The following is a 22,378-nucleotide window of genomic DNA, read 5'->3' on the forward strand; positions in this document are numbered from 1 at the left end:
CGGTTTCCGAGAAGCCATTTTGAGAACATGTTTCGGGCGCAATGTCCTATGACGATGAAGATGCTGAAACCAACGAAAATTGTTACAAATCTGTGTGTTTCTCCCTCCGTCTCCAATATCTCGATACCATGGCAGCAGTCAACCGGCGGGATGATAATAACAAAGCGGGGTATCAAGCTGTGCTTGCTGGGTTAATACGTCATTGAAATGAGAGAGGAGAAAGAATGTCTGTTGCCTGTCTCTGTTTGAGACTTGTAACGGTTACCGTGAGTTTTTTCCAGTCTCCATGAAATCTACCAGCATTTCTCACGACACAACCCAACACCAACGGCCTCAGACTGAATAGCCTACAACAACTCAGTCTTGTTTCGAAAGGAGAAAGGCATTTCCAGCCGTTGTTGTTTCCACCTACCGTCCATGGCTTCTGTGAGCCTGGTCTCCAGTCCCCCAACCCCCGTTGTTGTTCTTGACAAAAACATGACAGACTCTGAGCTTGCAGAGGAGGAAAGGTCGAGTAACATTCTTATCTGTCTGGAATTATATCTTCTTTACCCACTCATCTGTGCGTCTCAACAACATGCTTGTGTTACTGTTGTGTTATGAGCCGAATTTGTATTCGAATGACTCAGACAACGCTTCGTTGTTGAAGTCGGGCCTTTTCACATATGATTATTTCATGCATGCGTTATAGCGAGGTACTAGTAACATTATCCCGCTGTCCAAAACAGAATTCCCATCACGAAACACCCATTTGGAAGCATAGCGACATCGCATCAATGTTCCACTGTATCATTGACTGAGTGAGGATATGGGATGGGTTTGGTTAGTTATCATGGTCATATCATATTGTTGCATTCTGTAGGGGGTTATGTAAATGTAGATGATGTAATAGCCTTAGCCCCGCCCCAGTCATGATGCGCTTCTTTACCACCCCCTATCGAACACCACACAAATTGCTGAGAGGATTGTGAATGAGAATCTGCCTCTGCTGTGCTGTAATGCCAGTGTTGAATGACTGTCTCTGTCAGTTGATGATGTCGATAACTCCCACACTCTCTCACAATCATTAGAAGCCCCTTTAATTTGATCTATTTGCCAGTGTTATTAGATGTTTAGCTTGCACCACTGGGAAAAAAGAAGGATGCTTTTAATGCAGCACTAGTTTTACGTTTGTGGGAACTACATTATATATGATATATAAAAAGAAATTGGCACTTCTGATATAAAAAAAAAAGTTTGACTTGATTTCAGTAGAAATGCCCAAACCGGAATAGTAACCAAATCAGTACAGGTAGTCAATTGGCATATTTAGGACGTCGCTTTAAAAATATGGGTGATGCACCTGGTATGGAATGACCTGTGTGATTTTCTGGTTTCACATCAACAAGTAACAGAATTATTGGTGGAGATATGCATGAATAAGCATGATGTTTATCAACAGGAATGTATGTGTTGTTTATTTCAATTGCCAGTGTTTCCCATCTTTTGAAATGCATCCACTTTATACTAAGGCCCATCACCAACCAATCTGAACTCTACGGTCATTACATGAACATGTAGCAGTTCATATATTGTCACCTTTCCCCATTGCAAAACATCCAGCATGCACATCTTCCACAAAGAACGCTATTACATGCCCCAACCAGCTCCTTCATATCCCATAACTATTCCTTTATCAGGACTGTTTGATATTAAATTGCAGCTCAGTCCATGTTAATTACATAGACCCCTGGTTCCACAACTGTCCCTTTACCCCGAGAATACATTTATGCCCTGACTTACAGTACATGAACTGTGTGAATTATCAAATTTTGCCTGAACACATCAAGTTTGCGCTGTCAAACTCACCCCACCTCTTTAGTTTAACCGGAATGTTAAAATCACAACATTTGTTTACCAGAATGTTAAAATCACAACATTTYTTWACCTACATGTCAAAATCACAACATTTGTTTACCTCAATGTTAAAATCACAAATGCTTCATATGTGTATCTGGCCCATAGAAAAGGGTGCTAGAGGGTTGATGGGATTCTCACAAAAAAATACAAAAGTGAATATTTCTAGTGATTTATTGACAAAAACACAGTTGTTTCTAATTCTGTAGAACACTGAAGTTCATTCGAACAATTTCTTCTTAAATTTCTCTAAAAATTTAATTTCAGTGATAGAAAAGTTGATTTTGACACAGTTTATTGAGATTGAAAATGGCCTATTTGGTTTCCTGTCCACTTTTTGATTCTCTAAATTGATATTGACATGTTATGTTCTGTTTAAAGAGAGGATGGTGAATTGGAAGATGGAGAAATAGATGATGAAGGGATTGGGATTGAAGAGGAGAGCAAAGAAGAAGTCAAAGAAGTGAATGAAGAAAAGGAAGAGAAAGTAAAGGAAAATGATAAAGAAAAGGAAAAAGACATAGAGAAAGAAGACAAGACACACAGGCACTCCAGAAAAAGATACAAAAAAACAAGAGAGAAGAGGAGGTCAAAGAGAAGGAGACGCGACAGTCGGAAAGTAAGACCAGAATCATGAAATCAACACCTGGCATCGTTAAAGTACAGTCCTCCAACAATTACAATAAGAAATATGATCGGTCTGCAAAATCCTACAACTCTGCATGTGAAACACTGCTTTTGATTTTGTAGACTTTCAGGTTTTGACGTGACTTAATTGACCTTTAGACCTACGAATCGATTTATTTTGATATTTTCTACTTCCTTAGTTTTTCTCTATGGACCCGATTCAGTTGAGATAAGCACTTACAACTCAAACTTTTGTTTACGTTATTCATTAATTACAGTGTGAAACAGAAAATGAAGTCATAATACCATCCTAAGTATTGCTCTCCTCTCTCCCAGCATCACTCCCCCTCCAGTAGCTCCAGTTCTGACAGCTATGAGTCCTCCCTGGAGAGGCCAGAGAGAGACAGGCCCAAGAACAAGAAGAACCAAGACAGGTCACACCGTGGTGGTGACTATGATGGCCAGTCAGCTCAGGTAAATATGTCATTGTTTGGTAACATGTATATGTATTACAATTCATAAGCATTTAGAACATTTATATTAATTTATTAAGAATATACAAACATAAGCTTTGAAGGGTGGAACTTTTGTGTGGAAAAACTCATTCTGATTGGCTGGGCCTGGCTCCCCAGTGGTTGGTCATATGAAATCCATAGATTAGGGCCTAATGAATTTATTTCATTTGACTGATTTCAACTGTAACCGAGTAAAATCTTTGAAATTGTTGCATGTTGCATTTATATTTTTGTTACATATATTTAAAGTATTTATAGGCATGTATAAGTAAGTAAGTGAGCCTTGGACAAGTAAGTCTTGTCCGAGCCAGAACAGCCCATAGGACAGGAGCCTATCAGGAGGCAGCTTGTCATTTACAAGTACACTCCCTGGACAGGACACTAGTCTATCGCAGGGTCTATAGGCATGCATAAACAAGCATTTTTATCATATACAATACCTTTTCAATAACAACATTACCATCTCTTCTGACTGACTCTCCTTCAGCATGGGTGTGATCCATCAAGTGGTGGCCATGGCAACTCACAGAGGTCAGAGAGGTCAGCAGGCCGACACAGGAGTGGTAGTGGTGACTATGACAAGTACAGCGACTACAGCGAAGACAAGTATGACTATGAGGGAGAGGGGGGTGATTATGATGAGGAGGAGATGTGGCAGGGGAAAGACTCTATATCTCCTAGCCAAGGCCTGGGCAGGGGACGCGGTTCCAAGGACCAGATGAAGAGAGGTGGCATGAAGGGCATGCAGAAACAACAACAGCAGCAGTGTATGTATGGCCTGTGTGAATTGTGTTGATTTTGTGTTGAAGTGTTTTGTCGAATGATATTCAAGTTTGTCGAAGTTAACAGTCTAGTGGCTATAGTAGTGTAAAGTGTGTCCATTTTGGATTTTTATATCGCCTCTGACAAATTTGGTTTTTATTTTATTGCAGCTTACATAAATGCTTTACAAAGATCTATGTATTAGATCCTGTTGTTCTGACTTTTAATGGTTGTTGTGTTTTTCAGTTAGTGGTCAGCGGGGGCGGGGCAGAGGAGGTGGAGTGGGAGGAAGGGGGCGGGGCAACATGCTCAACAAGAACAACAAGAAGCAGATGCAGCAGATGAAGGGCAACAAGAACTGGGGGCGTGGCCGGGGGCGAGGCGGGGGGGCCGAGCAGGCCGGAGAGGGGATGAAGCAGGTAAAGAACAAAGATGGCTTAAATTGCAATTCAGGCGCTTTCCCAATATGTCTTTCCTCAATTGCTTGCATCCTCGCCTCCTTTTCAAAAAGCATTGGAGAAGAAGGTCAGATGGGAAGGATCTTGGATTTCCTCCAATGCAGTTTGAGAAGGTGATGAGGAGAGAAGATGAGAGGAATCTAGAAAAGACTAATTGAGAAAGAGCAATAGAATTGTTAGAATGTACCTCAGTTGGTTTAGAGTTTAGACCAATCCATTTTGTCCCTTTGGTGACCTTGTCCATAAGAAGGAAGTAAGGGCCCTCCTGGTGTTTTTTTTTTTATAGAAGAAATGTAAAGATCATTTCTCTATATAAAAATCTAGTATTGTTAGAATCTACCTGTTACCTTCAGACCAGGGGAGAACGACTGCCCACTTGCATTGTGGATTTCAAGTTGAAGGCCGTCTGCGGTAATGCAGGCATTGTTTCTAGAAAACAGGACACTCCATTATAGTGAATGGCGAAATGGGGATTTTTGTGGTACTTTAAAATCACACACAGACAAAGGGATCATTTAGTTGCTAATGGAGGCCTGTAGTACCTCAGTCGGCCTTCAAGTTTAGATACTCCATGAGAGGGGGCAGCACTAGGCTAGCCTGCAACATCACTTCCTAGAGCAGCTCAAACTGCAATGTTTCCAAAAATCTCTCCCTGTAGCAAGATGGCGACATGCTGTAATGACACTTCCTGGTCATCAAATGCACCACTGAGCATTCTCATAGGAAACAATAGGGTGACGTCATTGATGGCTTCATCCATATTTTTTACAGTCTGCTTCAGACCAATGTTGTCCCTTTGGTTGTCTTATCCATAGGAGGGTGGTGGGAAGGGCCCTCCTGGTGGTTTTCAGAAGAAGCGTCCCATTATGACCAAGGAGTTCATTAACCAACACACGGTGGAACACAACGGGAGATACATCTGTAAATACTTCCTGGAGGGACGATGTATCAAGGTAAATACTTCCTGGAGGGATTGCATCAAGGTAAATACTTCCTGGATGGACTGCATCAAGGTAAATACTTCCTGGGGGGATTGCATCAAGGTAAATATTTCCTGGAGAGACGATGTATCAAGGTAAATACTTCCTAGAGGGACTGCATCAAGGTAAATACTTCCTAGAGGGACTGCATCAAGGTAAGTCAAGTCAAGTCGGCACCTCTGAGGTGAATGTAACAGAAATTTCGGTTACACTACTGAAGGTCTACAGGTATAATGCATTATGGCACGCTCATAATTATACCCCTTGTTATAAGTATCTATGAACTGCATAGGCAGTGCAAAATCAATCAATGTACTTTTTAGGCTGGTATGCTGATTTGCTTTAAAAAGAACAACCTTGTATTCTATCTCTGTCTGCCTCACACATCATATTCGCCCTCTTTCAGGGGGACCAGTGTAAGTTTGAACATGAGCTGGTTACTCCAGACAAGAAGAAGGAGCTGTGTAAATTCTACCTCCAAGGATACTGCAGTAAAGGAGACAACTGCATCTACATGCACAATATCCTTCAATATGAATCACCAACAAATATTCTTGAATTGTCTCTGTCATTGCGTGGAATTGCCAAATCTGTTTTTTATTAGGTTAATTCGTGAAGGTAACAGAAATTCCAATTCCTCTTTGATAAGCAATGGATTGGAATTGGAATTTAAGTTTACTATCTGAAATGACTGGATTGAAATGGAATTGACCCCAACCCTGGAATGAAATCATTACTCTAACTCTAGAGGGTTCATGCTTATCTGATCAACTTCAAATGAGAGGAATTAGTTGACTTCCCTCATCTGTTTAGTCATGATGACTCATTGGGTCAGTAGATGGCCATCATATATTGACTAGGCTAGAGATTCTCTTCATAAAATACTATGTAATATGTGTGTTGTATGTGAGATAAGTGATGTCCTATATTGATATGCAATGTAATATGTGTACTAATATGTGAGTCTAGAGCCCAGATTTAAACTTTGATGTATTCTTTAGAATTAGAAAAACTTTATTGTCCACACAATGTGAAAATMTTTCTTTGMCTTCACCACATAAAAACAGACAATTGTAATACACTTATTTGTAATACACTTATTCCTCCATACTTGTCCTTGACTCGTGGCTGTACGTGAATATCCCTGTAAGTTTTTTCATACTGGAGCCAAGTGTTATCAGGGAGACAACTGTAAATTCTCGCATGATCCTTTGAATGATGTGACCAAAGACCTGCTTGATAAGGTAAGAAAAACATCATAATCATAAACGCCACAAACTGAAATATTGTGGGTCTAAACCAGGACTAGACAACCCTGTTCCTGGAGTGCAGCAGCTACTGCAGGATTTTGTACCAACTAGGCACCACGCCAGACCAAATGAGCTAATTGATCAGTTCAGTGATTGCCTAAATTCAACACACCTGGTCTTCCAGGTTGGTTAAATCAAAAACATGAAGTGCCTGCGGCCCTCCAGGACCAGGGTTGCCTACCCCCTGTCTAAACGGTCTGCGTCTTAAAACCATTACACTAACAACTTAGTGATTGTGTGTGGATCAAAATAGCAACATCTAATAGCAACATCTATCAAAAGTCTAAATTCTGAACAGTAGTTCGCTAGTTCCTTACCCACAGCCATACAGTGAAGAGTATAGCTTTTGCATCAGATTGTTTGCTTCATTGTGTTTCTACGTATTGTCTTCAGATCATCAACACAGAGGAGGAGATCGCCCATGAAGATGAGATGGAGTTGGAGGACCTGAGGAAACAGGGGATTGCCCCCCTGCCTAAACCCCCTCCTGGGGTGGGGCTGCTGCCCACACCGGGTCCTGGTGGTCCTGGGTCTGGAGGTCCTAACCCTGGTCCTGGACCCTCCAGCCCACAGGAGGGGGGAAGCAGTGGGGGGAACTCCGGGGGAAAGAAGATCCCCTCTCTGTTTGAGATTGTGGTGAAACCTACAGTGGACCTGGCTCAGAAGATTGCTCAAAGGTAGCTTTACTTTTACCTGACATGCTCACGTAATCTTCAGTATAATGTAAATGTTTTTTTTCACAATTTGTCAGCTATACAGTTGAAGTCGGAAGTTTACATACACTTAGGATTTCTCAACCACTCCACAAATTTCTTGTTAACAAACTATAGTTTTGGCAAGTCGGTTAGGACATKTACTTTGTGAATGACACAAGTAATTTTTCCAACAATTGTTTACAGACAGATTATTTCACTTATCYTTCACTGTATCACAATTCCAGTGGGTCAGAAGTTTACATACACTAAGTTGACTGTGCTTTTAAAGAGCTTGTAAAATTCCCAAAAATGATGTCATGGCTTTGGAAGCTTTTGATAGGATAATTGACATCATTTGAGTCAATTGGAGGTGTACCTGTGGATGTATTTCAAGGCCTACCTTCAATCTCAGTGCCTCTTTGCTTGACATCATGGGAAAATCAAAAGAAATCAGCCAAGACTTCAGAAAACAAATTGTAGTCCTCCACAAGTCTGGTTCATCCTTGGGAGCAATTTCCAAATGCCTGAAGGTACCACGTTCATCTGTACAAACAATAGTACGCAATTATAAACACAGTGGGACCACGCAGCCGTCATACCGCTCAGGAAGGAGACGCACTCTATCTCCTAGAGATGAACGTACTTTTGCGCGAAAAGTGCAAATCAATCCCAGAACAACAGCATAGGACCTTGTGAAGATGCTGGAGGAAACAGGTACAAAAATATCTATATCTACAGTAAAACGAGTCCTATATCGACATAACCTGAAAGGCACCTCAGCAAGGAAGAAGTCAAAACCGCCATAAAAAAAGCCAGACTATGGTTTGCAACTGCACATGTGCACAAAGAATGTACTTTTTGGAGAACTTCTGACCCACTGGGAATGTGATGAAAGAAATAAAAGCTGAAATAAATCATTCTCTCTACTATTATTCTGACATTTCACATTCTTAAAATAAAGTGGTGATCCTAACTGACCTAAAACAGGTAATTTTTACTAGGATTAAATGTCAGGAATTGTGAAAAACTGAGTTTAAATGTATTTGGCTCAGGTGTATGTAAACTTCCGACTTCAACTGTATATAATATTCTCTTTAATATATACACTACCGTTCAAAAGTTTGGGGTCACTTAGAAATGTCCTTGTTTTTGAAAGAAAAGTAAAAAAATAAAAGTCCATTAAAATAACATCAAATTGATCAGAAATAAAGGGTAGACATTGTTAATTTTGTAAATGACTATTGTAGCTGGAAACGGCAGATTTTTTATGGAATATCTACATAGGCGTACAGAGGCCCATTATCAGCAACCATCACTCCTGTGTTCCAATGGCACGTTGTGTTAGCTAATCCAAGTTTATAATTTTAAAAGGCTAATTGATCATTAGAAAACCCTTTTGCAATTATGTTAGCACAGCTGAAAACTGTTGTTCTAATTAAAGAAGCAATAAAACTGTCCTTCTTTAGACTAGTTGAGTATCTAGAGCATCAGCATTTGTGGGTTCGATTACATGCTCAAAATGGCCAGAAACAAAGAACTTTCTTCTGAAACTCGACAGTCTATTCTTGTTCTGAGAAATTAAGGCTATTCCATGCAAGAAATTACCAAGAAACTGAAGATCTCGTACAACGCTGTGTACTACTCCCTTCACAGAACAGTGCAAACTGGGTCTAACCAGAAAAGAAAGAGGAGTGGGAGGCCTCGGTGCACAACTGAGCAAGACGACAAGTAGATTAGAGTGTCTAGTTTGAGAAACAGACGCCTCACAAGTCCTCAACTGGCAGCTTCATTAAATAGCACCCGCAAAACACKAGTCTCAACGTCAACAGTGAAGAGGCGACTCCGGGATGCTGGCCTTCTAGGCAGAGTTCCTCTGTCCAGTGTCTGTGTTCTTTTGCCCATCTTAATCTTTTCTTTTTATTGGCCAGTCTGAGATATGGCTTCTTCTTTTTTTTAACTCTGCCTAGAAGGTCAGCATCCTGGAGTCGCCTCTTCATTTACAACATTATGTCTGCACTGTATTTCTGATAAATGTTATGTTATTTTAATGGGGGAAAAWTTGACTTTTCTTTAAAAAACAAGGACATTTCTAAGTGACCCCAAACTTTTGAACGGTAGTGTATGTCCATGCTCTTACTCAGTTGTGCACCGGGGCCTCCAACTCCTCTTTCTATTCTGGTTAGAGCCAGTTTGCGCTGTTCTGTGATAAATACAGTACCAGTCAAAAGTTTGGACACACCTACTCATTCCAGGTTTTTATTTTTTATTTATTTGTTTCTACATTGTAGAATGAAACTATGAAATAACACATATGGAATCATGTAGTAACCAAAAAAGTGTTAAACAAATCAAAATATATTTGAGATTCTTCAAAGTAGCCACCCTTTTCCTTGATGACAGCTTTGCACACGCTTGGCATTCTCTCATGAGGAGGTAGTCACCTGGAATGCATTTCAATTAAGAGGTGTGCCTTGTTAAAAGTTAATTTGTGGAATTTCTTTCCTTCTTAATACATTTGACCCAATCAGTTGGGTTGTGACAAGGTAGGAGTGGTATACTGAATATTATGGAAAGAACAGCTCAAATAAGCAAAGAGAAATGACAGTCCATCATTACTTTTAAGACATGAAGGTCAGTCAATCTGGAAAATTTGAGGAACCTTTTTGGTAACTACATGATTCCATATGTGTTATTTCATAGTTTTGATGTCTTCACTATTATTCTACAATGTAGAAAATAGTCAAAATAAGAAAAACCCTTGATTGAGTAGGTGTGTCCAAACTTTTCACTGGTATTGTGTATATACAACCACACACACAATTGAGTGCACAAAACATTAGGAACACCTGTTCTTTCCATTGCATAGACGGACCAGGAGAATCCTGGTGAAAGCTATGATCCCTTATTGATGTCACTTGTTAAATCCACTTCAATCAGTGTTAAAGAAGGATTTTTAAGCCTTGAGACAATTGAGACATGGGTTGTGTATGTGTGCCATTCAGAGGGTGAATGGGCAAGACAAAAAATGTAAGTGCCTTTGAATGGGGTATGGTAGTAGGTGCCAGGCGAACCGATTTGTGTCAAGAACTGCAACGCTGCTGGGTTTTTAACGCTCAACAGTTTCCCGTGTGTATCAAGAATGGTCCACCACCCAAAGGACATCCAGCCAACTTGACACAACTGTGGGAAGCATTGGAATCAACATGGGTCAGCATCCCTGTGGAATACTTTCGACACCTTCTTGAGTTGTTGCCCAATGTATTGAGGCTGTTCTGGGGGGTGGGGGGTGGGGGGTGCAACTCAATATTAGGAAGGTGTTCTTAATATTTTGTACACTGTGTTTATTATCCCATTAAATTTGTTATAAAACAATCCCCTGAATTAATTAATGCATATTTTTGGGGGTTGCAGTGGATCCAACTTCAACTGTCAGTCTGGAGGCCAGTTTCAGGGTGATGAGTTTGGTGGAGGGGGTCCCGATGACAACATGCAGCAGAGTGGACCCAATGGCCCACCCCCTGTCCTCCCTCCGGGGTCTCCCCCTGGCTCCATGGGGGGTCCCTCTCCTCCCTATCCATCCCACACTGGGCCACCAATGCAGCAACAGCAGAACCCCCCTGGACAGCACCCCCAACACCAACCACCCCATGGGTTCCCCATGCCACCACCTCCAGGTATTTACTAGCTTTCTTCTCTATATATTGGGTTCTCTCAGTGCATATGTAGAGTTTGATTAATTAAAACCTCTCATTTGCTGTTTATTCCTGCCTCCAGGTCCGCCACCACCCTTCCTGGGTCACCGACCCAATATGAACTTGAACCCCAATATGAACATGAACCTCCAGAGGCCCCCTCCACCGTTCCCTCCATTCCCAGACCCCATGCAGATGCTTCAGAACATGAACGTGCCGTTCCAAACCATGGGAGCCGTGGGCCAAAACCCTGCAGAGTTCTTTAACAACTTCTTCAGGAACCAGGCTCAGGCCATGGGCCAAGGAGGTTGGTTTTACAATGATACATGGATGAATGTCTCTTATAGTAAGGAATACGCAGATAATGCAGATAATAGCCATCAATTTGTTATGTCAAGGATTTAATTATTTACAGTATGTGGGTTTTTCAGTCTAAATGCTCCAAGCAATGACCATATTCTATTCTGTTGTGTTATAGCTTTCCTTTTTTTATATTCAGTTCTTTCGATGTGTTAGCAGATGTTGATTCATTAAAACCTCTCACTCTCTGCATATTCTTCCTCATATCTCCCCACCTCCTCTCTCCATTAGACATGGGTATGCCTTTCAGTCAGAACACCTCCCAACAGCAGGGGAGCCCTGACTCTCAAATGCTGTCCCAGATGCAGGGCCTACCCCCTGCAGTACAGAAGGCCCTGCTCCTACACCTACAGCAGCAGCAAGGCAGTGAGCCACAAGGTTTTGAGGAACAAGGTGGCAAGACCCCTAAAGGTGAGTGTGAAGGATTATTTATTTACAGCAAAGTGAAACAGTCTTGTACTCATCACCAAATATTACCATTTAATAACTAGGGTACACATTTCACAGATATTGCACAGTATGCTTGGTTGCACTTGCTTGGTAATACTTAAATCATGCTTATACTGTATAATCGTCATGAACATAACTTACATGCTCTACACCAGGGTTCCCCAACTGTCATGAACATAACTTACATGCTCTACACCAGGGTTCCCCAACTGTCATGAACATAACTTACATGCTCTACACCAGGGTTCCCCAACTGTCATGAACATAACTTACATGCTCTACACCAGGGTTCCCCAACTGTCATGAACATAACTTACTGGCGGCTGCCAGTTGTTTTATTTGGCTCGCCAATATTTGTTTTATTTATTTTTTCATAAATGGACATAAGACAATAAACAAGTATTTATTTTTATTTTTACCCCCTTTTTCGTGGTATCCAATTGTTAGTAGTTACTGTCTTGTCTCATCGCTACAACTCCCGTACGGGCTCGGGAGATACGAAGGTCGGGAGCCATGGGTCCTCCGAAACACAACCCAACCAAGCCYCACTGCTTAACACAGCGCGCATCCAACCCGGAAGCCAGCCGCACCAATGTGTCGGAGGAAACCCCGTACACCTAGCGACCTGGTGTACTGTGCACTGTGCCCGGCCCGCCACAGGAGTCGCTAGTGCGCGATGAGACAAGGATATCCCTACCGGCCAAACCCTCCCTAACCCGGACGACGCWAGGCCAATTGTGCGTCGCCCCATGGACCTCCCGGTCGCGGCCGGCTGCGACAGAGCCTGGGCTCGAACCCAGAGTCTCTGGTGGCACAGCCTTAGACCACTGCGCCACCCGGGAGGCTTATAAACAAGTTATTTTAATTTAAGAAATCTGTTCCCAAGTATTCCCACACATAATAGAGAGATACAAGATCGTATATAAATGTAATCCAGGTTTGAAATTGTTATGTTTTAGTCAAATATATTTGCTCGGGCTTCTTGCGGTTAATTTGCAGTCTACAAATTATTTGTAATTATGTTCCGGCCTCCCAACCATCCACTCAAGAAAAAATTGTCCCCCGGCTGAATCTTGTTGATGATCCCCGCTCTACACATTTCAGATGACTCTACTAACTGGTACTCCAGTGATGACGAGGATGGGAACTGTGTCACGGCCATTCTTAAGTCTCTGAAGAAACAGAATGAGAAGCTCCAGCAGGGGCCACAGTCCATCAAACACCCCTCTGTTCCCCAGTTGGCCCCTGGAGACCCCAGGCTCCAGAAGGAGCGGGCCCCACCCAGCGACCCCCGTATGAAGGCAGCAGACCCCCGCCAGAGACCACCAGACAACATGAGGAAAGAGCCCGACTCCAGCGGGGGCCCCAGACAGGCCAGGGACCCCAGGAAGGTATAGATATCTAGCCTACTGTTTAATGCTGGTGCATGTCTGTTGTTGTTACTTTGTATTGAGCTTTTATGCTGAAAAAACAATCTCCTTTTTGATGACATTAAAGTGTTTGAATCTAATCTAATAAGGTGAGGCCCCTGGAGCCACCCAACTCCTTCAAACCAGAGCTCCACCACCATCGCCAGCACCACCACAATAAGGCTCCAGCCAGAGAGGAGGATGAGGATGGAGAGAGGGAGCTAAGAGAGCGGGCTGCTCTCATCCCGTTGGATTCCTGCCCAGGTATAACCCTAATATTTTAAACGCCTATTTCTTTTGAATGCTGCTGCTGCTGCTGTTGTTGTTTTCTAGCCTAGTATTTCATATTTTTTATATTTGTATTCATCATGCAATTCAGAGTCCTACTGACATCTGCCATGTGACTGAAATTAAATAGAATAGAATATAAAACTTTGTTGTCCATAACAATATTTCAAATGTTGATGAAATTAACTTTTAGGGGTGATGCTCCGCGACCCACGCTGCCAGCTGCAGCAGTTCAGCCACATCCGTGTAGACGTTGTGTTACAGCGCCCGGCCTACGCCTCAACCGTGGTCTGGTCGGCTGAGGATCTCATCCCCTCACTCGTGCCCAAACAGGAGCACTCCATCAATCTACCTCTACCGCCCCTCATCGCTGACGCACAGATGAACCGAACCAACAATAGGACCAGGACTTTATCCCCTGACCACTCCACCATAACCACCTCCACCACCCCTCCACACATGGACCCTCGCCTGGTCGCTGCCCGTCTGAAGGAGGGTGTGCTGGGTGTGGGGGTTGGACTAGGCAGGCTCCCCTCCAGGACACTGGAGCCCAGGGGGTCAACAGAGAGGTTGTTGGATCCCAGGCAACACAAGGCCCTGGGTGTGGACCCTCGGATAGGTCGGTCAGGTAGTGTGGACACTAAGCTCCCTATCCTGAGGGAGACGGAGAGAGGAGGTGGTGCTGGAGGAGACCCCAGGTTGCAGAGGAGCAGTGCTAGTGGAACCTCTTCCTCCAAAACCACTACGTTAACATTTTCAGCCCCGGCGCCAGCTCCATCTAAATCTGAGGCTGAGAAGCCAGAGAAGCTGTGTCCGTACGCCCCAGGGCGTCTGTCCTCCTCCGGTGGTGGGTTAGAGAGCCCCACCACCTCCACCCTGCTAGGGGGCATCAGCCTTTATGACCCCAGAAACCAGGCACCGCAACTGGGCCAGCGGGARGAGACAGAGCCCCAGAGGAAGACTGGGATCCTCAAACTACCAGCCAAGAGAGAAAACACCAACACTAAAACTCCACCATCATCCTCGCTCTCGCCAACCCAGCGATCTGGAGGGTCTGTATCCACACAGGATGTCAAGGGCGGTACCGAGACCGCCATGGATGGGTCTGGGTCCAAAAGTCGTCCACCTCCTACCCTCTCCTCTGCTCCTACAGTGACAACGTCAGGGTCGGAGCCTCCCAGCTCCCCAGTCAAATCCTCCGCCCCCGCGGTCCACCACCTACCCATCCAGGCCCTGGCAGGCCTGATCAGGCCCCCCTACACAGACCCCAGACAGGTCAAACAGGTAGAGAAGGAGACCAAGCAGCAGGAGGAGAAGGAGCTGGAGAAGGGAGAAGAGGAGGAGAAGATGGAGGAAGCAAAGGAGAAGGAGGAGACAGAAGACGATAGGCCGCTGAAAGACGTATTCAAGACCTTCGACCCCACTGCCTCCCCTTTCAGTCAATAAATACTCATCAGTCAGTAAATACTCCTATTTTGAAATATATAAAAACACTCCTGTGTTGCAATGTTTCTAAATATATTGACAACCTAGTAAAATATACTGTATGTTCTGTACATTTATTAGAATCTTGTATGTATCATTATTATTGAGCTTTACATATTTATTTCACCTGTATATAAAACTGTCTGTTCTACAGGATCTGTTGAGAATAGACTCACTTGTCACTAAATGTATTGTACATTGATAGAGATAGTCCCTGTCTGTCGCTTCAAGACACAGACATTTGATCATGTTATTATACAGTATAAGGCTACCAGTCATGGCAGCATAGACAGTAGGGTAGATGCTGGCTGTGCAAAGACTTGGTTTATGTACAGTATAACTATCTTAAGTCTATAGGGATGTTATTGGTCTTTGAAAGGGAGTTAAGATATGGACAGTATTAAGGGTTTAACTTTCATATCAAAATATGTAATATTAAGGAACTGTATTAAAATGTTTTTTTTATGAAACAGTACAGTATTTTCGGCTAGGTCTACACCCTTTGAAAAAAATGAACATTTAAAAAACAAACAATACAGTCCTATATACCAGAACACTAAGTAAACCTAGAATCTCAGTTATTTTTCCTTTTGATCTTATATTTTAATATTATTTACAGACACTTTTACATTTGTGTTCCATGCTCACTATGGTGGTTAAGAAATAAGAATATTGAAAGTGGGTGTAACATGGGTTTCATTTGGTCCATTTTGTGTGATTATGTATGGTGCTACATTTGAGATTGACTGAATTGAACTTATTTTTATTATATGCTATTAGGTCACATTTTAAATGGCTTGTTTTGTATCATAAACGCAGTGTTTTTTATGAATGGTGTAATCTGGGTTATGTCATGTTTGTTTTGTTTTATAATGTCAATATGGTTGATCAAATATTGTCTAAACGGTCAAACTCAAAGATGCTCATCATGTTGAAATGCCTTTTTAAGCAGTGTCTTAAAAATAATAATCCATATATGACATCTTTATGTTGTGAGATCTATTTATGTATAGCCAAAGGACATGTACATTACTTATATTCCTCTTTTTTCCCTTCTTTTTTTCTCAATACATAACATCCATATGCAAACAACAATATACAGTCACAAACATCCACAACATCAGCCCTGCCTAGAACCACTCTCTCTCACACCCCCATCTCCAGCAACACTCTCCGCCAGACCACATGGCCTCAAACTGCATCATTTTGTTTCTCCTTCACCCACCACTTTCAACATTTAGATAATAAAGGATTTTACTTTTCCATTGTGTTAACGATGGAGGATTGGTTGATTTCCAGTTTGTAAGTATACGTTTTTTTCAAGATAATTGACGAGAAAAATATCGTCCAACCCATCGGGTATCTCACTGCACCCTCATATGCCATGTCTTGAAATATGCAGACAGATAGATTAAAAGTACATTTACATTGTAATACTTCTGACAGACAACTTTCTAACTCTGCCAATAACTTTGGGACTTTATAGCATTCCCAGAAGGCATGAATTATTGAGTCATTGTTCGTTTTACACTTAAGACATGACTCTGCCATTGTGCTGTAGAATTTGTGAATTTTGTCTCGTGTAATAAATTTAAAACATTAGTTTATACTGGATTAAGCGTACATTTTTGTTAACTGTAATTTCGTTAGTTATGTTCCAACATTCCCTCAATCTTGTACCAATATCAGTTATTTTTTAGTCTTGGTTACAATAGATTATATTTTTTTGTCCGAGATTGTCAGTCGGATAGGCTCTCTGCAGGTTTTGTATATCTTACCTATCATATGAACATCCTTTTCTGACACAAATAGGATTCCCTCAAGATTGCTCTGATGTCCAAAATATTTCAAATTCACATTCCTTGATATTAAGCTTTTTGGTATTTTCAAAATAGCCTTTACAGCCAAACATTTCTGTGAAGTGTAATGCATTGCACATCATGTGCTTGCTAACATATCTAGTATTTTACGAAATGTGGTCACAAAACCTTTGTCATAGGAACAAAGTGCTGGACACTGGAAGTCTTATTTCATTACATTTCCCCAAAGTTGTGTGTCCCGTGGACATGATCCATATGTTTACATGGTAGCAACAAGTAGTTCCTGGTGTCCAGTCCATGGGGTTTGACACGTTCACTTGAATCCCTGCTTCTGTATGTGCATAGGAGGGGCCAGGCTGGGGGATTCTCTGTGCTGGGAGGTTCTCCTCAGGCCAAGATCATCCGTGTCTGAGTTACAGTTCTGCTGGGCTCGGTGCATTTGTAGGTTCCTCTTCCACTGGAAACAGAGCGCTGCTGCCTCCACCCCATCTGAGTTGGGCTCCGGCTGTCTCAAACCCTGTTTGGCAGATTGCTATCTGTTATGGTAAATGTGTAAAATCGGGAAATCTATACATTTACCAGGAAATKTATACATTCCCTATCAATTGTAAATGTACAGGTTTACCAGGGAATCCATACATTTATGGGGCAGGGAATGTATACATCTCCCACAGTGAATCTGTACATCTCCCGGTAGTGGTTATTACCTTGATGCAGGCTGTCTCTGCTGCTCTGACCCCATGCAGAACTATCTGAAGCAGGTTCTGGGCATTCTTCACAAGGATCTCATCTGAAGACTTGCTTCCTGGGGTCAATGCATTAACACTGTGGAAATAGATGATTCTGATCTAATTTAGGATATTAGATTCTGTGGATGTTTGTATAATATAAATACATTATTGTTATCAGTGAACAGGATGAAAAATACAGAACTGGAAACGAGGTGAAGATCATTGATGTAAATTAGAATAGGAAGGGACCAAGTATGGACCCTTGAGGGACTCCCACAAGTTATATTCAGGTATTTGGACTGCTATTCCATAAGGCAAAATGTTTCTTGTTGGGAAGGTAACGTCTACATAAGTTGTCTATATTGTAATACATCTGCTGGGGTAAAAGGTGTTTCATAAATACATTGAATTGATTGGTTTGAATGATTGATCGCTCACCTGGAGATGATAGTGAGTTGGTTGGTGATGGTGAGAATCTGTTCCACTCTGAGAGACAGTTCAGCAGTACACTGTTTGTCCAGACAGTGGTTTGATATGACCTTCACAAAGTGGGTGATGTATTGGCAATTCGAGACCACGCCTTTTGCTGTGCTGACAAACATCTCTTTGCTCTGTAATATAGATCAACACTACATGTCCATAAGTATGTGGACACTTGCTCGTCAAACACCTCATTCCAAAATCATGTGCATTAATATGGAGTTGGTCCCCCCTTTGCTGCTATAACAGCCTCCACTCTTCAGGGAAACATTTCCACTAGATGTTGGAACATTGCTGCGGGGACTTGCTTCCATTCAGCCACAAGAGCATTAGTGAGGTTGGGCGATTAGGCATGGCTCACAGTCGACGTTCCAATTCATCCCAAAGGTGTTCGATGGGGTTGAGGTCAGGGCTCAGTGTAGGTCAGTCAAGTTCTTCCACACCGATCTTGACAAAACATTTCTGTATGGACCTCTTTGTGCACAGGGGCATTGTCATGATGAAACAGGAAAGGGCCTTCCCCAAACTGTTGCCACAAAGTTGGAAGCCAGAATAATCTAGAATGGCATTGTATGCTGCAGCGTTAAGATTTCCCTTCACTGGAACTAAGGGGCCTAGCCCGAACCATGAAAAACAGCCCCAGATCATTATTCCTCCTCCACAGTTGGCACTATGCATTTGGCCAGGTGGCGTTCTCCTGGCATCCGCCAAACCCAGATTCGTCCGTCTGACTGATGGTGAAGCGTGATTCATCACTCCAGAGAACGCGTTTCCACTGCTCCAGAGTCCAATGGCGACGAGCTTTACACCACTCCAGCCAATGTTTGGCTTTGCGRATGGTGATCTTAGTCCTGTGTGCGGCTGCTCTGACATGGAAACCCATTTCATGAAGCTGCCGACGAACAGTTCTTGTGCTGACGTTGCTTCCAGAGGCAGTTTGGAACTCGATAGTGAGTGTTGCAACCGAGGACAGACAATTTTTGCACGCTACGCGCTTCAGCACTCGGCAGTCCCGTTATGTGAGCTTATGTGGCCTACCACTTCGCAGCTGAGCCGTTGTTGCTCCTAGATGTTTCCCCTTCAGAATAACATCACTTACAATTGACCGGGGCAGTTCTAGCAGGGCAGAAATGTGAAAACTGACTTGTTGGAAAGGTGGCACCCTATGACGGTGCGGCTGAAATAGTTGAATCCATTCATTTGAAGGGGTGTCCATATACTTTTAAGAAAATGCTTAATCCGGACAAATAAATAGCAAATATTCAGGCATTCAGAATTCGTCCTGACTGCACTAAATACAATAAACAGATTGATTATTGGTGTAAGGTAGCCTAGCGGTTAGAGCATAGTTACAAATAATTTGTAGACTGCAAATTGACTGCAAGAAGCCCAAACAGATATAATATTTCACTATAACATTGATTACATTTATATACGATCACGTGTCTCTCGATTATGTTTGGGAATACTTGGGAACAGATTTGTTAAATTAAAATCACTTGGAGCTGATTTCCTGTGTTTTTACAGTCTTTTATGTCCAACCATGAAAATAAATAAATTAAACCACCTTGCCCGTGGGCCAGTAACCAAAAGATTAAATATCTGAGCCGACAAGGTGATAAATCTGTCGACGTGCCATTGAGCAAGGCACTTAACCCTAATTTGCTCCAGGGGCGCCTTACTACTATGGCTGACCCTGTAAAACCACACATTTCACTGCACCTATCGAGTTTGTGAAAAATATATATATTGATTGATTGATTGCCATTACCAGTATGGGCCCTTTCCTCCTCAGGTACTGGGCCATGTGGTAGATCTGGTCTGCAATCTCCCTGGTTACCTGGACGATACGGTTGCCCCGAGCATCCCACCTGTCTGTCTCTTGTTTGAGGAACAAGGCGGTGTAGGTAAGAGATGGGGTGATTGTGGTGTAGGTGAGGGAAGGGGTGTAGTAAGTCAGGGATAGGGTGTCTCTGAAGAATGCAGACCTTGGGGCATCCTGCAAAGAAAGATGTGAACGTATACAGTGCATTTGGAAAGTATTCAGAACCCTTTACTTTTTCCACATTTTGTTACCTTACATCCTTATTCTAAAATTAATTAAATAGTTTTTTCCCCCTCATCAATCTACACACAATACCTCATAATAACATAGCAAAAAAAATTAAACTGAAATATTACATTTACATAAGTACTCAAACCATTTGCTCAGTACTTTGTTGAATAACTTTTGGCAGCGATTACAGCCTTGAGTCTTGTGTATGATGCGATAAGCTTGGCACACCTTTATTTGGGGAGTTTATCCCATTCTTCTCTGCAGATCTTCTCAAGCTCTGTCAGGTTGGATGGGGAGCGTCGCTGCACAGCTATTTTCAGGTCTCTCCAGAAATGTTAGATCGGGTTGAAGTCCGGGCTCTGGCTGGGCCACTCAAGGACATTGAGACTTGCCCGGAAGCCACGCCTGCATTGTCTTGGCTGTGTGCTTAGGGTTGTTGTCCTGTTGGAAGGTGAACCTTCACCCCAGTCGGGGTTCCTGAGTGCTCTGGAGCAGGTTTTCATCAAGGATCTCTCTGTACTTTGCTCCGTTCATCTTTCCCTCGATCCTGACTAGTCTCCCAGTCCCTGCTGCTGACAAACACCCCCACAGCATGATGTTGCCACCACCATGCTTCACAGTAGGGATGGTGCCAGGTTTCCTCCAGACGTGACGCTTGGCATTCAGGCCAAATACAGTGGGGAGAACAAGTATTTGATACACTGCCGATTTTGAAGGTTTTCCTACTTACAAAGCATGTAGAGGTCTGTAATTTTTATCATAGGTACACTTCAACTCTGAGAGACGGAATCTAAAACAAAAATCCAGAAGATCACATTGTATGATTTTTAAGTAATTAATTTGCATTTTATTGCATGACATAAGTATTTGATACATCAGAAAAGCAGAACTTAATATTTGGTACAGAAACGCTTTGTTTGCAATTACAAAGATCATACGTTTCCTGTAGTTATTGACCAGGTTTGCACACACTGCAGCAGGGATTTTGGCCCACTCCTCCATACATACCTTCTCCAGATCCTTCAGGTTCGGGCTGTCGGTGGGCAATACGGACGTTCAGCTCCTCCAAAGATTTTCTATTGGGTTCAGGTCTGGAGACTGGCTGGCACTCCAGGACCTTGAGAGTGCTTCTTACGGAGCCACTCCTTAGTTGCCCTGGCTGTGTGTTTCGGGTCGTTGTCATGCTGGAAGATCCAGCCACGACCCATCTTCAATGCTCTTACTGAGGGAGGAGGTTTTTGGCCAAGATCTCGCGATACATGGCCCCATCATCCTCCCCTCAATACGGTGCAGTCGTCCTGTCCCTTTGCAGAAAAGCATCCCCAAAGAATGATGTTTCCACCTCCATGCTTCACGGTTGGGAGGGTGTTCTTGGGGTTGTACTCAACCTTCTTCTTCCTCCAAACACGGCGAGTGGAGTTTAGACCAAAAAGCTCTATTTTTGTCTCATCAGACCACATGACCTCTCTCCATTCCTCCTCTGGATCATCCAGATGGTCATTGCAAACTTCAGACGGGCCTGGACATGCGCTGGCTTGAGCAGGGGGACCTTGCGTGCGCTGCAGGATTTCAATCCATGACAGCGTAGTGTGTTACTAATGGTTTCTTTGAGACTGTGGTCCAGCTCTCTTCAGGTCATTGACCAGGTCCTGCCGTGTAGTTCTGGGCTGATCCCTCACCTTCCTTATGATCATTGATGCCCCACGAGGTGAGATCTTGCATGGAGCCCCAGACCGAGGGTGTTTGACCGTCATCTTGAACATCTTCCATTTCTAATAATTGCGCCAACAGTTGTTGCCTTCTCACCAAGCTGCTTGCCTATTGTCCTGTAGCCCATCCCAGCCTTGTGCAGGTCTACAATTTTATCCCTGATGTCCTTACACAGCTCTCTGGTCTTGGCATTGTGGAGAGATTGGAGTCTGTTTGAGTGTGTGTACAGGTGTCTTTTATACAGGTAACAAGTTCAAACAGGTGCAGTTAATACAGGTAATGAGTGGAGAACAGGAGGGCTTCTAAAAGAAAAACTAACAGGTCTGTGAGTGCCGATTCTTACTGGTTGGTAGGTGATCAAATACTTATGTCACGCAATAAAATGCAATTTAATTACTTAAAAATCATACAATGTGATTTTCTGGATTTTTGTTTTAGATTCCGTCTCTCACAGTTGAAGTGTACCTATGATAAAAATTACAGACCTCTACATGCTTTGTAAGTAGGAAAACCTTCAAAATCGGCAGTGTATCAAATACTTGTTCTCCCCACTGTAGTTCAATCTTGGTTTCATCAGAACAGAGAATCTTGTTTCTCATGGTCGGAGAGTCCTTTAGGTGTCTTTTGGCAAAGTCCAAGCAGGCTGTCATGTGC

General features: G+C 42.8%; 2 protein-coding genes across 2 annotated transcripts in view; one reads left to right on the forward strand and one right to left on the reverse strand.

Moving 5' to 3' along the window:
- LOC111968056 (zinc finger CCCH domain-containing protein 6) lies at nt 1–16,534 on the forward strand. Its single transcript, XM_023993586.2, has 15 exons — nt 1–509; nt 2,278–2,515; nt 2,860–2,997; nt 3,526–3,805; nt 4,047–4,219; nt 5,074–5,211; nt 5,645–5,759; nt 6,373–6,482; nt 6,942–7,225; nt 10,655–10,917; nt 11,018–11,242; nt 11,527–11,706; nt 12,850–13,136; nt 13,265–13,418; nt 13,636–16,534. The coding sequence occupies exons 1-15, from the start codon at nt 418–420 to the stop codon at nt 14,886–14,888; spliced, it is 3,930 nt and encodes a 1,309-aa protein (XP_023849354.1). The 5' UTR covers nt 1–417; the 3' UTR covers nt 14,889–16,534.
- The window catches only part of LOC111968057 (uncharacterized), a 15,095-nt gene continuing 8,677 nt past the window's right edge, over nt 15,961–22,378 (reverse strand). The window contains exons 5-8 of the mRNA XM_023993587.2: nt 19,730–19,957; nt 17,917–18,089; nt 17,455–17,572; nt 15,961–17,264 (exon numbers count right to left, since the gene is read on the reverse strand). Coding sequence (XP_023849355.1) covers nt 17,061–17,264; nt 17,455–17,572; nt 17,917–18,089; nt 19,730–19,957 — 723 coding nt within the window. The 3' untranslated portion in view covers nt 15,961–17,060. The remainder of the gene's footprint in view (nt 17,265–17,454; nt 17,573–17,916; nt 18,090–19,729; nt 19,958–22,378) is intronic.

Source organism: Salvelinus sp. IW2-2015, linkage group LG8, assembly GCF_002910315.2.
Source record: "Salvelinus sp. IW2-2015 linkage group LG8, ASM291031v2, whole genome shotgun sequence".
Lineage (NCBI taxonomy): Eukaryota > Metazoa > Chordata > Actinopteri > Salmoniformes > Salmonidae > Salvelinus > Salvelinus sp. IW2-2015.